General features: G+C 33.3%; 2 protein-coding genes across 2 annotated transcripts; one reads left to right on the top strand and one right to left on the bottom strand.

Moving 5' to 3' along the window:
• Positions 1-1,090: 1,090 nt before the first annotated feature.
• LOC110905112 (gibberellin 20-oxidase-like protein) lies at positions 1,091-3,158 on the bottom strand. Its single transcript, XM_022150995.2, has 2 exons — positions 2,604-3,158; positions 1,091-2,093 (listed from the first exon to the last, which is right to left on the bottom strand). The coding sequence occupies exons 1-2, from the start codon at positions 2,957-2,959 to the stop codon at positions 1,496-1,498; spliced, it is 954 nt and encodes a 317-aa protein (XP_022006687.1). The 5' UTR covers positions 2,960-3,158; the 3' UTR covers positions 1,091-1,495.
• Positions 3,159-5,760: 2,602 nt separating this feature from the next.
• Positions 5,761-11,220, top strand: LOC110905111 (kinesin-like protein KIN-10C). The gene is made up of 17 exons (XM_022150994.2): positions 5,761-5,919; positions 6,170-6,369; positions 6,495-6,660; positions 6,846-7,043; positions 7,149-7,338; positions 7,412-7,617; positions 7,711-7,943; positions 8,023-8,080; positions 8,749-8,832; positions 8,943-8,996; positions 9,455-9,509; positions 9,604-9,830; positions 9,924-9,970; positions 10,103-10,124; positions 10,200-10,268; positions 10,372-10,410; positions 10,938-11,220. Exons 2-17 carry the CDS (start codon positions 6,176-6,178, stop codon positions 10,980-10,982), a joined length of 1,887 nt encoding a protein of 628 aa, XP_022006686.1. The 5' UTR covers positions 5,761-5,919; positions 6,170-6,175; the 3' UTR covers positions 10,983-11,220.
• Positions 11,221-15,735: the final 4,515 nt, after the last annotated feature.

Here is a 15,735-nt window from a genome sequence, read left to right on the forward strand (position 1 = left end):
TGAGTATTTATAGTGAATAATTTTTTTTAAACACATAGCCGTTGGCCAACGACTAGTTGTCTTGGCCAATGAGATCCCACCATGTCATCTTGATAGCCTCGTCCAACGCCCGGACTGAAACCCCCGCCCAAGGGGCCACGCCAAAACCCAAGCCCACCCAGGATGGTGACTTGAGCGTTTGTACCCAACCCACGCCACAACCCCTGCCCCCGGGCTGAAACCCCCGCCCAAGGGGCCACGCCGAAACCCAAGCCCACCCGGGGTGGTGACTTGGGCGTTTGTACCCAACCCACGCCACAACCAGTGGCGGACTTAGAGTGTAAATAGGGGTAGCACGGGCTACCCCTCAACCCTGTCTCCGTTGTGTAAAAATACCCCTTAACTCCATTTTCGTAGTGTAAAAATAGCTCTCAACTCCGTTTCTGCTATATAAAGGATACCCCTGATCCTAAAAAAAAGTTTAGGATACCCCTAACTTTTTGGGCTAATTCCGCCACTGGCCACAACCCCGCCCCATACCCCATATTCTAATATACCATAAATTCACTGTTCATTTAGTTTGATTTTTATCATACACTGTTCATTTAGTTTGATTTTTATCATATATGAATGAATTGTCTCCCCTATTCTTTTAGGGTGGACTCAGTAGTAGAAGCGGGTGAGATGAGCTAAGGTGGAATCAGGGCTGGGTGGTGAATCGGTGCCGGAGGGAGAAGAAACAAAGAAGGAAGAAGAGAAGCGGGAGGGCAATGCGGGGTGGTTGGCTGACGTGGCAGGACGCGGTGTCACTACGGAAAATCACACCTTGGAGCAATGCGCGACATCACTCCCTTCACCTTTAATAGCATTATAAGCAATTCACATATTGAGACCCTTGAGTTGCACTGTATTTAACTTTTAAGTCTTAAAATAGAGTGTTTCTCGCTTCAACTAAAAATATAAATAGTTGTATTCAATTCTAGCAATAATTTAGAATTATTCACATTTTAGTTTTAAAAAATATAGTAAATAATACACAAAGCAGCTAATAAAATACGGAAGAAGCAACAATAATTATGTTTACACATTGTAGAGTACAAGAAGGTCAATCTACACATGAAGAATTTACAAACAATATAGGCACTAAATCCAATGGACACTTTGCACATGAAAAATATAACCAAACTGTCCACATGAACAAACAAATTTAAAAAAAAAATAACAAGTTCTACTTTGACTTTGCTACTAGAGAACCTGTTACAAATAATCACAATTTCACAATGTCCATGCAATTCATAATAATATTACCTGTATTTATAATCATGCACCAGATATATATATGATCAGGGGCGGACCTACCCTTTGGCCAGGGTGGGCGGCCGCACCCCTTGAAAAAAAAATTAGTGTATTTTAGGCAAAAGAACCCGACCGCACCCCTTGAAAATATGCTTGAACATCTCATCTGCACCCCCAACAAATAATTTCTGGGTCCGTATATGATGAGTGTGTCAAGTACTTACACATATTCAGTACTTGCAAAATCTTTAACAGTGAACCCAACTTTCTCAAACTTCCCTTTCTCACTGTTTTCTCTAAATTTCATGTAATCACCACACAAGAATGGTCTATAGCCTCTCAAACCTTTCTCACCCACAACTTCATCAGGAGCAAAAACAACCTTATTATCCTCAAAACACCAAAAGAAAGCAAGCGAAAACCGGTTTTTCCGTTCTTTTAAAACAACCCTATGCTCAGATGACCTTAACTTCCCATTACTCCAAGCTTGCATCAAGTCTCCAATATTTACAACTAGTGTCTCCGCACACGGCTCAATATCCATCCATTTTCCTTGTTTGGATCTCACTTGAAGCCCGCCAATTTCATCCTGATAAACAATTGTTATACAGCTCATGTCAGTGTGCATACCGAGCCCTTCAACGTCTTTTTCAATGATCTCGGGTGGGGAGTAATTATTAATCCTCAAATACCCTTCGGAGCTAGAAAACTCGGGTTCGAACTTCTTTTCAAAATCATTCCCCAAAGACATCAACAACATCTCAATGATTTTATTAGATAGACTCCTCATTTTCATCCCATATTCTCTCAACACCTCACTGCAAACACCAAAAAAAAAATGTAAATCACAAATATATAAATAAAATTATTTTGAGTTCATTTCAGAACTCTAAATAACTACAGAACTTTCAGAACTCCTAATAAACAATCATTTTATATATAAGTTTTTGTATTTAGGATCTTTTTATCATCTGTTATATATATTTCTTTGATTACATACATGTTAAAAGTAGTTTACATATGTTTAATTGCCAAAATTATATATATGTGTCATAACTAATTACATATATGTAAAAAAAAACTAGTTTACATATGTGTAATTATAAAATTACATATAAAAAATGATAAAATTACTCTTAGCATGTATGTAATCGTAAAAATACACATAATAAATGATAAAATTATCCTAAACATAAAAATATATAAATAAAAAGATTGTTTATTAGGAGTTCTACGAGTTCTGTAAATATTTATGGTTCTGAAATGATCCTGACCCATTTTCTTTATTCATTCTATCAATTACTAATGTGCTAATTACGTTGAATTACCTGAATTCCGACGTTGGCTGGTTCAACAGCACTTCAGCGGAGCTACGGGCTGATGCAAAGAAATCAGGCCCGGAAACACGAATGGACTCAAAAAAAGGGGAGGCAATGAAATGAGGAGTGTAGGTTTTTATGTTTGATGATGGGCCTGCTTTGAGTTTTTGTTCATACGGTAGATCAAAAAGCTGATTCGATAGGAAACGAAGGTTGTTGTAAAGCTCTTTGGAGATTCCATGGTTGATTATGTGAAAGAAACCCCATTCTTCACAGGCTAATGATAGGGAGGAAAGGCTAGATGGGGTTAAGGGTTTAGATACATCAAAAACAGGAAGTTCTATGGAAGTTTTTGATGCAGGCATGGTGAACTTTAATGTACAAGAGAGTTGGTTTGCATGAAACTTATAAACCCATTTGCAGTTTGTAAGAGACAGTTTATAACTATAATAATAACTGTAGTTATATTTAATACACCATTGTACCTACTTTTGGGACCCTAGATCATAAGCTTCACATGATTTGGTATTAAATAAATGTAGAATATGAGTTCTAATAAAGACGGTTCTTGGGTTGACCCGTTAACATTTTTGTTCTACTTTTGATTTATAAATTAATTATGTTATTAAAGTGGTGATTTTTTTTTTATAAAAACAGATTAAGAGGCCGTAAGCATTCGAATACACTTTGGGTGATCTTCCAAACCGGTTAGCTATTTGATCCATCTCTTTTTGCTCCAAGTTTTTTTCATTATCAAGTAGAGGTAGCAAAAGGATGGCCCGCATTGATTAACAGGTCAAAACAGGTTCGGTTATAAAACAGGTCAGTTGATCAACAAAATCGTTCATTCTTTAAACTCTATTTATTTTTGTGTTAAGTATGATTCCATCATATATACTATTATAACGATAACCCTAATTTTTATTAATATATATGTTATATAACATGTTTTACTTAATTAGACATATAACTTTCGACCCACTTGACCTCTTTATTGGTTTACTTTTCTAGCTAATATATTTGTATTAACCAAATTATAGGTAAATGGGACAAAATTGACGTCTTTATGATTTACTATTTATTTATTTACACGTATATCTAAAGGGTAACTTACAAAGGGATTATGGGACATTTGTGGTCACTCAAGAGCCATTTTATAAAATAGCTTCATTTGTTTATAAGTCAGCATACCAAGTTTGGGGGACAAGCATCTAGTTGTAAGTACAACCGTTATAGAGGCAAAGAATGTGAAAGCTTTGACTTACAGTTTGGCTGTTCTTTGCAAGATTCTTTTTTGTTTGGATTTTTCTGCAATGGCAAGAAGGTCAATGATGAATGGGATTGTAAACTAGTTAAGACTTTCAAACAGATGGGAAGCACAAGGCAAGAAAGGTGGAGGTTTCAAGGTAAAGTCTTACTTTGTTAAATCAAATAGATAAACTAAAAAAATTAAAGAAGATATCAAATTAGCTATAAATTTAATATCAAATTGACAAACCCATTTTCCATTATACTTATGATTCTATCTAAAACTACTAAAGCATCTACAACGTTATAGACGCAATTTCGTTTATAACACTGTCATGTAAGCTTTTAAACATCATTACTTTCTATGCACAAACTCCTTCAGTATATCTATGGTATAATTGTTATATATTTTTAACCAAGGTCCCGCTTGTTCGTAACACTGTCATGTAAGCTTTTAAACATCATTACTTTCTATGCACGAACTCCTACAGTATATTTATAGTATAACTGTTACATATTTTTAACCAGGTCCCGCTTTTTATAATAAAAATAGCATTTTGCATGAATGTATATTTTTTTATATATGGAGGGCACGTCCAATGCGGCTTCTTTCATCGACACTAGGCATTGCGGATGGTAAGAAGACACGCATATTGAACATGAACTCCTTGGTTTTCCCCAAGTCAATGCAAGAGACAAGAGGGCATAAGTAACAATTGATGATACTCAACTAATAATTATTATTATCAACTAGCATGGTAGACTAATTAATTAGCTCATTATATATAATTCATCCATAAGTCTAAAGTGTACCAATTCAATGTATATAAGAAGCTGAAGCTACTGTTGTAATGTAAAAAAGCAGGGTTCACATGCTTCATGCCCCATTCTTAAAGAATCTATCACTTAGCTGGAAACTTGAAGAAGTTGGTTGAACATGGGAACATAAAAATGCATGTGCACTTTTTGAGGTTTAGCTTAGCTTAGCTGGAATATATATATAGTCACCAAATATTAATCTTCTTTAAAAACAGACCACAATTGCTTCAGAATGAATTTACTGTAATTAGGAACCATTGGGTCTTAACCATAGCTTAAGCCCAAAAGTAAACGGGCCGTTGTTGGAACTTCTGTGGGCTGAGAAATCATGTGAACAGAGCCCCATAACAAAAAGGCTTGAGTTTTGGAAGGACTAAAGTAGACATTCAACTCCCGATATTTGTTTGTTTTTATTTAAATTTAATTTCCTCAAATGTTAATCATATATCATGTAGTAATAATGACACAACTATCATGCATACATATTTGTTTTCAATATTCATTTTAAAATTTTATTTCTTATCTACTGAGTGACTTAATCTATGAAATATAAAGGAGATATTATCGTTAAACTAGTTATACATTACATAGTTGAAATAACTCCAACAATACATTATACATTATTGATGTTTACTTTTTTTCTTCACATAATTAAAAAAAATGTAATTAATGTTTTTTTCATATACATGGGGGTAGCATAGTGGGGGGCGGGGGGCGCCCGACTCCCCGAACTTTTCGCTCATTAGTGTCCGGTATGTAGTTTTCGTAGAGAAATTTTTAGATATATACGTTTTTAATCCTCCGGTTTTATAATTTTTTAGGTATAATTTTAGGTCCGGTGACTTCCGACTTCCCGGTCGAAAATCTCAAGCTTCACCACTAGTCATATACACCTTTCATCGTGTACTAATTACAGAAACATAATCTTTACACTAATATCCATTTTTATTTTACCATTATTCATTTATGCTTTTCATAAATTTCCATAATTCTTTATGCTTTTCATAAATGTCAATATTATATCACATTAAATGAAAAATATTTTTCTTAGCCTTGAAAGAAAAGCCCAACTGTTTGTATTGGGCTTCAAATCAGACAGGAGCGTGGAGCGTATAGAGCAATTTCAAATACACAACGGTTAGTCCGTCTTCCACACGCTTCTTCTCCATCTCAAATTCTCAATTTCTAACGGTTACCTTTCTCAATTCTCACTCATCTTCCGCACGCTACTTCTCGCACCTCAATTTCTAACACTCAGGTATGTTAAACTCTCCGATTAATCAAGGTTTTCAGTATCAGCTCTTAGAAATTAGGGCTTTGCATCAAAAATTGTTCGTTCCAACAATTTTACATGCTTATGTGCTTTCTTTATCTGCAATCTGTATCAATTTGTGACGAATTTAAAGGATAATATGAGGCAATTCCAAAATTAGGGTTACCACATCTTCTAATTTGAAAATATTTGTCATATTCCCTTACTTGACATTGCAATTTGTGTGAGAATTTAGAGTAATATGGCTATGGCTTCTTCCTCAAGAACTCAAACTAAACCTAGCTCAGTTAGCGGAAAAGTCCGGGTTGTTGCGAGAATTCGAGGCCTTAGGGATCAGGAACTGACGTCTTCGTTGTCTATAACGTCTGTTTGTAAAGCCGGTGATGGTGAACGTCCTGAGAGGGTTACGGTTTCGTTTGATGATCCAACATCTAGGTATGTTTTATGATGAAGTTTTGGTTGATTTTCTTATCGTAAGCTATGAAACTTTACGGATGTCTAGGTTTTCATTGTAGTTTATGTTTTTATAATTAGCAAGTCTTTTTGTGATATTCTTTCAGCCGTAAAAACGAGTTTGACGTGGACCATTGTTATCATCAGAATGATGATAATACTGTTGTATTCTCAAAGGAGATTAAGCCTCAAATTGCAAGGGTTTTTGATGGTGAAAGCTCAACTTTTATTGCATTCGGAGCCCGAGGCAGTGGAAAGACATCCATGATCCAGGTAAACTTAGTCTTGTTTTTTATTTTGTTTATGTTTACTTACAGTTAGCTATAATTGGTACTTATTTTCTAACTAATATATAAGTGACAATGAAGTGAAGTAGGGTTTTCTTAGTTTTGCAAGTATTGCAGTGCTCTAATTACTATCAAATAATAATCTTAAGTTCTCTTTTTCTGTTCATTAAGGGTTCTGAAGATAATCCAGGTTTGGGAATGGTGGCAATGAGTGAAATTCTCAAAACTCTGGGAGAAAGGCATGCAGTTGCAGTATCAATTTATGAAGTTTTTCACAATCATGTTTATGATGTATTAGATCCTAAGAATCCCGTGGTTCAAGTACTAGAAGATGCTCAAGGAAAAATAATGCTTAAAGGGCTTTCAAAGGTGAGTTAAATGTTACAATAGTGGATCAACAACGTTGATTAATCTTTAATATGTATAGGTTTGGTGCAGTGTATTAACATCGTTAACATCTAAAACTTGTGACAGGTACGAGTGAAATCCATACAAGAATTTCAAAAGTTATATATATGTGGGTCAACTTCAAACAAATCAACACAAAATATGACATTTGAGTTGTCACAAAGAAGTCATAAAGCTCTAATGATACACATTTTAGCTTGTAATGAAGGAGGAAACTCAACATGCATCGGAAAGATGAACTTTATTGACTTAGCAGGTACAGAACAACTTTTTTTATCAAGACATTTGATCCCATTTTTATTCTATTTTCATGTGTGTAACAATGTCAGGTTATGAAAATGCAAGGAGAAATAGCATAGATACAACAAACTTTATTGAGGCTACACATATCAACAAGTCTTTGAACGCATTGCTTAACGTTATTCATGCTGTCAATGCCAATGAGACACGTGTCCCTTATCGAGAAAGCAAACTTGCCAGAGTGCTACAAGATTCTCTTGGAGGAAATAATCATATCTCCGTGATCGTTTGCTTGGTAGCGTGTCTTACACTCACATTGTTTCTCGTTTTTGTGATTAAGTATTGATATGTTTAAAGTTTAAACTAACTGATTTCTTTTTGATTGCAGAACCCATATCATTGCCCAGATACTCTTCATGCGATTACTTTAGCTTCACGGTTGAAAAATATAAAACCTGTATCCGTGTTATCCTCTTCTAAAAAGAAATGTTCAAGCTCTCGTGTCCCGTTATCCGCAAATAAAGCCAATTCTAGTGTGTCTGTGTTCTCTACGACAAAAAAACAAACCAACTCTCGGTTGCCTTTGTCTGCAAAGAAAACCAATGTTATGCTAAAGGGAAGGTAAAATGACTTCAATGCTTCTGATTTATAAGACATGTTTTGTGATTTTATTGAGTTTGTTTTATGTTTGAACTTTAAGGAATCTTTTTGATGGCACGGAAGAAGCAAATGGTATTACGGAGCAACCATTGAGCAAGGTATTAGCCTGTTAATCATCTCGTATAATTCCACATATTCTACTATTTTTGCATGTGGAAGCCAATGTTTATCTGTTACATATAAGATTTTAGAATGGACACACTTTAATTCAGTTTAACTAATACCCTTATATTAAGCATATAACCATTGGGTGTCAGCCCGGTGGCCACCGACCCCCACCTTAAACCGGCCCGAGGACACTCGAGGTCACGGGTTCGAAACATGTTTCAGCCCCTCGGGTTGGCAGGGGTTTCACCGCCAGGCGGCGTTGTCGGGTCGCTAGCTTGGGAAGGGGGATCCCTTCCGCGGTCAGGGGTACTGTGCATCTACCCCTTTTTTTATATTAAGCATATGATTTCGTATATATTTTGGTCTACTTTAATTCAGTTTAACTGATACCCTTATATATGCACATGCATATACACGCATACTACACATCTATATACATATAAAAATCATAATAAATATTTCATTTCCCTTGACCAGCTGGATATTTAAGTTGAAGAAATGCCTATCAAAATCCTCAAGGAGTATTGTGGATAAAAAAGACACCATGAAAATGCAATTTTTAATAGTAATTTCAGGAAAAGTTTACTTGTTGATTAAAGAATCTATATCAGGAAAAAATGGTAATTTCATGTTTTATCATACTACTAATGGAGTGCAGGAAAAATGCACATCAGATGGTGCTTTATTGTGCTTAGATGTGAAAGACACTCCTTCAACCATTTTGGCTTCTTCACAAGAGGAGGTATACAAACAAGACGTACAGCTATTTGCATTGCTACAATGATTATTCATAGTTATTTTACCATATTTATCCGATGGATGGAAATAACATGTTCCTCTTATGTTGAGCAGATTCCTGAATTAGATGCTAAACAAGAGATGGTGTCACTTGAATTGAAAAATGAGGTAATTACATTATTGATGTTTTACATTTGAGTTCTAATGAATTTAGGGGTGCAAACGAGCCGAGCCGAGCCCGAGCTCGGCCAGGCTCGAGGTCGAGCTCGATGAACTTATGAGAGCTCGGGCTCGAGCTCGGCTCGATTCGAGCGTTGTTTTCAAAGCTTGAGCTCGGCTCGTTTGTATTTTATCAAGCTCAAGCTCGGCTCGGGCTCGGCTCGTTTATTATCTATTAATTAGTATATTAAATAAAACTAATATAAATAATTGACTTTTTAGGCTTGCGAGCTCGATAAGTAAAGCTCGGGCTCGTTTACTAAATAAGCTTATTTTTTAGGTTCGAGGTCGGCTTGTAAAGCGGTTGAAATAAGCTCGGCTCGTTTACACTAAGCTTTTTTTTTTTTTTGCACCCCTACTAATGATGCCCGTTAATTGTTGATTTTTTTTTTTTTATTATTTTTTAGGATGTTTCAGTAAAGTCACAAAGCAATTGTGGAGAAATTCTTGATCCTGTTAATGGTAAGAATTTTTGAAGTCGTTTGTGGAAACATCAAACTTTTGGCTTGACATTTTATTTTATTTTTATATAATTTATGATTTACTTGAATCATAGGTGATAACACAGAGAAGGAGACTAAGCACTTGCCTGTGAATGAAAGTCAATCACCATCACTAACTGCCCGTTTGAAAGAATTGCGTCAGAATTTAGTTAGCTGTTCAACTCCTTTGTCTGTAATCATGCCCCATGATCCTGAACCAAAAACACCCATAACTACACATAAATTGGAACTTTCGAATTGTCAATCTGGAACATTTAGCAAGCATAACTCAGGGATGAAGGTTAGTTGACCACACACACACATGTATCCTCTTAAAATAATTTAATCTGACTTGATGTGTTGCTAATCATATAATATAATGTTATGGCTCCAGCAATCACTTGTTCAGGATTATTTGCAATTCTTGAATTCAGCTAGCAAGTTAGTATTTCTTTTTCTATATGATGTTTATTGTGTCGTCCTTTCTGCCCTCATCATTTTCTCCTTTCTATGCGTTTATACGAACTTAACACATGAGAAACTGATATCATTCATTTTTTGTGTCGTTGACAGGGATGATTTGAAAGGAATACCGGTAAATATTTGCTAAAAGTCAAAATTTTATATGCGGTTTATACTATTTAAGTCCTTAAACTAGTAGTTATTGTAGGGCATTGGAGAGAAAAGAGCTGCGTACATTCTTGAACTTCGTGAAGATTCTCCGGAACCTTTTAAAAGCGTAAGAAACAAATTATGCGCTACAAAAACCTTTTTTTCCCATTTGTGTTCGCTTTCATATAGTGCTAGTCATATATACTTGACTCGTATATTTCATTTTTCAGCTTGATGACTTACAGGACATTGGTCTTTCAGCAAAACAGGTAAACAATCCTACTTGGGTCCCGTTAACTATAGATAGTATTTACTACCATAGTTGCAAAAGTTGCAAGGCGGTCCCTAGTCGGATTTGAGAGTACTCGGGAAGTACTCGCCTAGACGGAGATTACTCGGGGAGTAATCGGCCTAGGCAAACAGTACTTAGGCCTCGGCAGCCTACCTTGTAGCGACTACTCGGGGAGTACTCGGAGCCTAGGCGAGACTTTTACAACCATGTTTACTACTCTTATTAATCCTTGAACACTTAAAATAAGATAATAAAGGATAGAAACACTTTATGTACAACCTAATGAAGCTTGTTTCTTTGTCCCAAACCTAGCCGCTTGTTTCTTAATCGCAAATTCAGTTTAATTTGAAAAATCCAAGTTCATTCCTATGATTACTTGCTCACCCAACATGTGCGCTTTTGAAAACCAAACACATTCCTATGTTTTGCCTATGTCAAAGTAACAAAGGTTAAATGAAATTGTTTTTGTAATTCCGATATGCATGGTTTAACTATGATGTATAGGTCAAGACCATGATGAAAAAGGCTGCTGCTCATCTTTTTAGCTAGGTGGTGTGTTGTCAACAATATATCTCATATTCGGTATTCCTATATATAGAGCGAAATGTTAAAACCTGTTTGTGTCCCATGGTGTTTGGTGCATTGTTTGATGTGCACCCCTGAGATGGTCTACTTAATCTTATTGTCGGTATATGCATGTTCATATGTCTGTTTGAATCAACATTTAACGGTATACAAACTTTTAAGTGTAATTTTGGTTATTCATATATGTCTCAAATGGTGGGAACTTTGTTGTGGATGTATATAAAATGTGACATTATAGAACTCTACTTGGTCTTATTTTCAGTATATGAGTCGATTGCATTCAAAATTTAGGTAATCGAATTAGCTTTTATTTATATACTTGAACTACTCCTAGCTATCAATTTAATTACATTTTAACAGAATTAAAATTTATTTATCTTTCTCAAGTTTAGTTCAAGTAAAATTAAAGCTTGATTCGAGAATTTGGATATATCAAAATGTTGATAAAAACCATGCACATATAAGTTGAAGATCAAATTCATCAAAATATCTACGGCCTGATCTATGGTCATTTGGTCAACTCTTTATATTTTCATATATATACATGTAGCTCGAAAAGATCAACAAGTAGTCAATAGGTTTTTGTAATACTTGATCATATTTCAAACTATGTTTTTGTGTTATTATCTAATAACCTATAATTCACCTCTAAAGTGAATTCTATTTTATATACTTGTGTACATAATTTCAACTCGTTTACACCTCTAATATAAAGATTCTAGATTGATTGAAATTCTAATACATTGTATAGCTACACAAGAAAGGAAAAGCGTTGCAGATTGTTGACAACATTCCCCTTGTTATCAAGGAGATGACGTTTGGTCTATAAGATAATAAGTTGTTTGAAATTTAGTACTGATGTGAAGAATATGATGATAGCGTGTTTCCTTAGGTCTTATGTTCAGATACATTTTTTATCGATTTTCTATCTTTATCTCTTGATGGCTATGTGATCAGCGTAAGTTACATTTCTAGTTAGCAAAACAATGATGTTTTGTCTAACGGGTTATATGGTTACACAAGAATATGTGGGTAGACAAAATATATAAAAACTTTTAAAGGACAAGTTTGTTTTTGATAAAGACTAGTCAAAATTGATACATGATTAATAATTAACATAAACAAGAGAGAAAGAAAGGAAAAGACATCAACCTCACCACGTTTTTCCCTATACCTTTTCTTCTGGATGTTGTACCCAAATCACATAATATATAGTCATACACATCTAAATTACAATTTTATTTTTTTTATTTCTTTAACTCATAAACTCAATTCTAAAACTTAAAACAAACACGCCACTAAATTCATAAACATCAAAGGTCTTATAATATAACGTTATCAAATAATGTATTAAAATATTATTTCACTTATGTGGTTGAGATTCTAATCTGACAATAAACTACTGGATTTAGAAATGTATCGGGTGTGTGAGTTAATTAGAAAGAAAAAACAAATAAATAAAAAACAAATTCAGAAACCAGTTCTAGAAAGATGTTATTTTCTTGCATATGAGGTGCTTTTATGACCTTCAACATAGTCAAAATCATCAAATTACTTTTTCCTTTGTTATCTTAATTGTTATATATAGATAATATTAGTCTTTTCATGTATTTACTATGAAATTTTAATTTTAATGGTTATTATGGCTACATAGTTTTCAACATAAGCCCATGATATTATGGAAAATGAATGTATGTTCTTATCTTGCATAACACCAACCACTACAAATATATTATTGTATTATGATCAAACTTTTAATGAGGTTTGGTGTATATAATAATAACGTATGTTGTGTTGTATCAATCTTATTATTTGGTTTCAAATAATGTAATTTTGTATATAAATAATATATGTATTTCTTTGTATTCATATACATTGATATTTCACCCGTGTATTATATGAGGTTGGATCAATGAAATATTAAATAGTTATTAAAAACGAAAAATAAAAATAAAAGAAATTGTTTAGAAATTATATATTAAATAAATGAAATGTTAGTGAAGAAAGTAATACATAGTTGAAAAATGATAAGATGATTTTGTTTTTGAGTTATCTATTTATTAGTTATAGCTTGGGCTCACATAAAAAAATAAGTAGAAAATTTTTCAAACGGTTACAAAAATCTTGATCATACAGAATTGTGACACGTAACGCAACAAATTACTTATTTATTAGGTATATCTTAGTGTCAAATATGAGTGAAAATTATATTATTCTGATTACAATATAACAATCTAATGTTATTTATTTGTATTAAACTTAAACATAGCAGGGACGTTTAAAAAACACGGGGATGGAATGGGATTGAAGGGGGCGTTTAAAAAAAAATAAATAAACAATTAAAGTCCAAAAACCAATCAAAACAAACCCAAACAACAACCAACCAGACATCGCCACTTCACCACCTTTCTCTCCCCACGCCGGGGGGGTGGGGGGGGGGGTGGGGACACCATGCAGGTTGGCCCATGCGGCTTGTTTGCTGCCACCCCCTAGGGTTGGTCTTAGAGTTTGCCTCTAGGCAACATGATGTTTGAAGATTTTAAGGTTTGAGGATGTGGGGTCCATCTCTTTAGGATGTGTGTGATTGATGGGGGGAGTAAAAGGGTGAGGTCTATGATTCTAGGAGCTTGTGGGTAGGCGTCACCAGTGTTTTGATGCTAGGGTAATTCTCTTTAGGATGTGTGTGATTGATGGGGGGAGTAAAAGGGTGAGGTCTATGATTCTAGGAGATTGTGGGTAGGCGTCACCAGTGTTTTGGTGCTAGGGTAATTCTCTTGGGTGCCCCTTCCACCCTTAGCCCCACGCCACCTCACGGGGCGGTGTTCCGACGTGAAAGGGACTTTGACGTCAATTTCAAGCCGCACACCGTATGGTCTAAGATGAATGATAAGTGCACATATATCAAATATTAAGGGTGTTTATAAATCATTGAGATCTATCCAACCATTCAAATCTAAGCAAGTCGCTTTGTTCGATATCCAAACTATTTGATTTACAGTTTGGTATGTGGGGTTAACAGTTCAATTTGGAACTTGAAACCCATCATGCATACCAAACCAGCCGTCTATCTTTTATTATTTATACATACATTATTCACATATGAAATACGTAGTTATCTATATCTGCTTATACTTTATAATCATGGAACACTATTATCATTTTAATTTTTCAATACAAGTGAAGGATTTTAAAAACTAAAATATAAAAACCGGTTCACCCCGTCAAACCAACAAGTTTGGTTGACCCAACTGGTTTAGTTTTTGTTTCTTTCAATCGTAATTTGTGGTTTGACATAGAATTTTCATTAAAACAAGTGAATCCGGACCCTGAACACCTTGTTTCTAATATAATAACTATTGATCCCAAATACATGTTATTTGATGAGTTTAATATAATTTTTCACATAATTAAATAATTAAATGGCTGTAAACAAAAAGGTGTAAAATAATAAACAGTAACATACTTAACAACAATATTAATATTATTATTAAGCAATGTATTATCATATATATTTTATAATCTATACTATATAATAAAAGAAACCTGTTTTGGGACACTTGTCATTCTCTCATTTAATTGATTAAAATTATTAATAATACTAAAAATAATAATATTTAATCTATATTAATACAAATTCTTATTATTATTAATAATATTTAATCAAATTTAAAATCTAATCTAATACAATATAACCATTAAATCTTATTATTTTTTGTTTTTTAATATGTTGACAAACACCAATTTTAAAGTTAATGAAACTTTTAAGTAAAAAAGTTGATGAAACTTTCAAGTAAAAAATTAATAATTAGTTTCATATTAAATTTGTTTGTAAAGTTAATGATTAAGATTTTCGAAACTTAAAAACTCCAAACTTTCAAAAACAAAACATTAAGAGTGTATTTAAAATTTCCACACTTTCTAAAAAAATTAAGAGTTCGGCTAGCATGGAAACATATAAATACTTCAACTTATTTAAAATCGTTTAAATTCAAGATATTTATAATCGTTTGGATAAATGTTTTTGAAAAAAAAAAGACATTTATCTCAAGTATTATCTTTAATAAAAAATAAGTATTTATATTTAAGTAGGTTAAAATTTAATAGTAATTACTATTTAATTAATTTCTTGCTTAACAAATAATTTATTTATTTAATATATTTAAAATACAAGAAGAATAATAACTACGTTTATCATACTAATAAATTTATTAAAAACGACCATCCTTTTAAGATGCTACTCAAGTCTATATATTTAAATTTTAAAGTTATATAACTTAATAATTACCGATAATTTATACTTATCTAATTAATTAAATATTATTTTGTAGCTATAAGTTTATCTAATTGGCTAATTGTTATATGCCTAATCTAAATATTTCAACAATATTTTTAGAACTAATAAATTAAGACCACTGTTATTTAAATAAAAGTTGGGTTCACGTCGTAAGAAAGTCGATGATACAATTTGTTTTCTAATCGATGGTTCAAATGCTTTCGTATTTATAAACTTGACAAACAAATTTTTGTTCGGATATCAGAAAAGTGTCTTAAAATATCGTTTTATAATTGTTAAATCTTTGTTATTAACTATTTGATATTTTATTTACTTAACCCGTGTAATACACGGGGTTATAACCTAGTTATAATTATAAATCAGGCTTTTTAATACTGGAAAGGGTTCCCTGTTCTCCTTTTATATTTATTATTATTATTATTT

Source organism: Helianthus annuus, chromosome 14 (genome assembly GCF_002127325.2).
Source record: "Helianthus annuus cultivar XRQ/B chromosome 14, HanXRQr2.0-SUNRISE, whole genome shotgun sequence".
Classification (NCBI taxonomy): Eukaryota; Viridiplantae; Streptophyta; class Magnoliopsida; order Asterales; family Asteraceae; genus Helianthus; species Helianthus annuus.

Bases quoted from the DNA above. Each gene is read 5' to 3' on its own strand.
- LOC110905112 (XM_022150995.2), bottom strand. From the start codon at position 2,959: ATGCCTGCATCAAAAACTTCCATAGAACTTCCTGTTTTTGATGTATCT. The intron at 2,094-2,603 runs GTAATTCAACGT...TGGTGTTTGCAG, and splicing joins CAGCCAACGTCGGAATTCAG to TGAGGTGTTGAGAGAATATG.
- LOC110905111 (XM_022150994.2), top strand. From the start codon at position 6,176: ATGGCTATGGCTTCTTCCTCAAGAACTCAAACTAAACCTAGCTCAGTT. The intron at 6,661-6,845 runs GTAAACTTAGTC...CTGTTCATTAAG, and splicing joins GAAAGACATCCATGATCCAG to GGTTCTGAAGATAATCCAGG. The intron at 8,997-9,454 runs GTAATTACATTA...ATTATTTTTTAG, and splicing joins CACTTGAATTGAAAAATGAG to GATGTTTCAGTAAAGTCACA.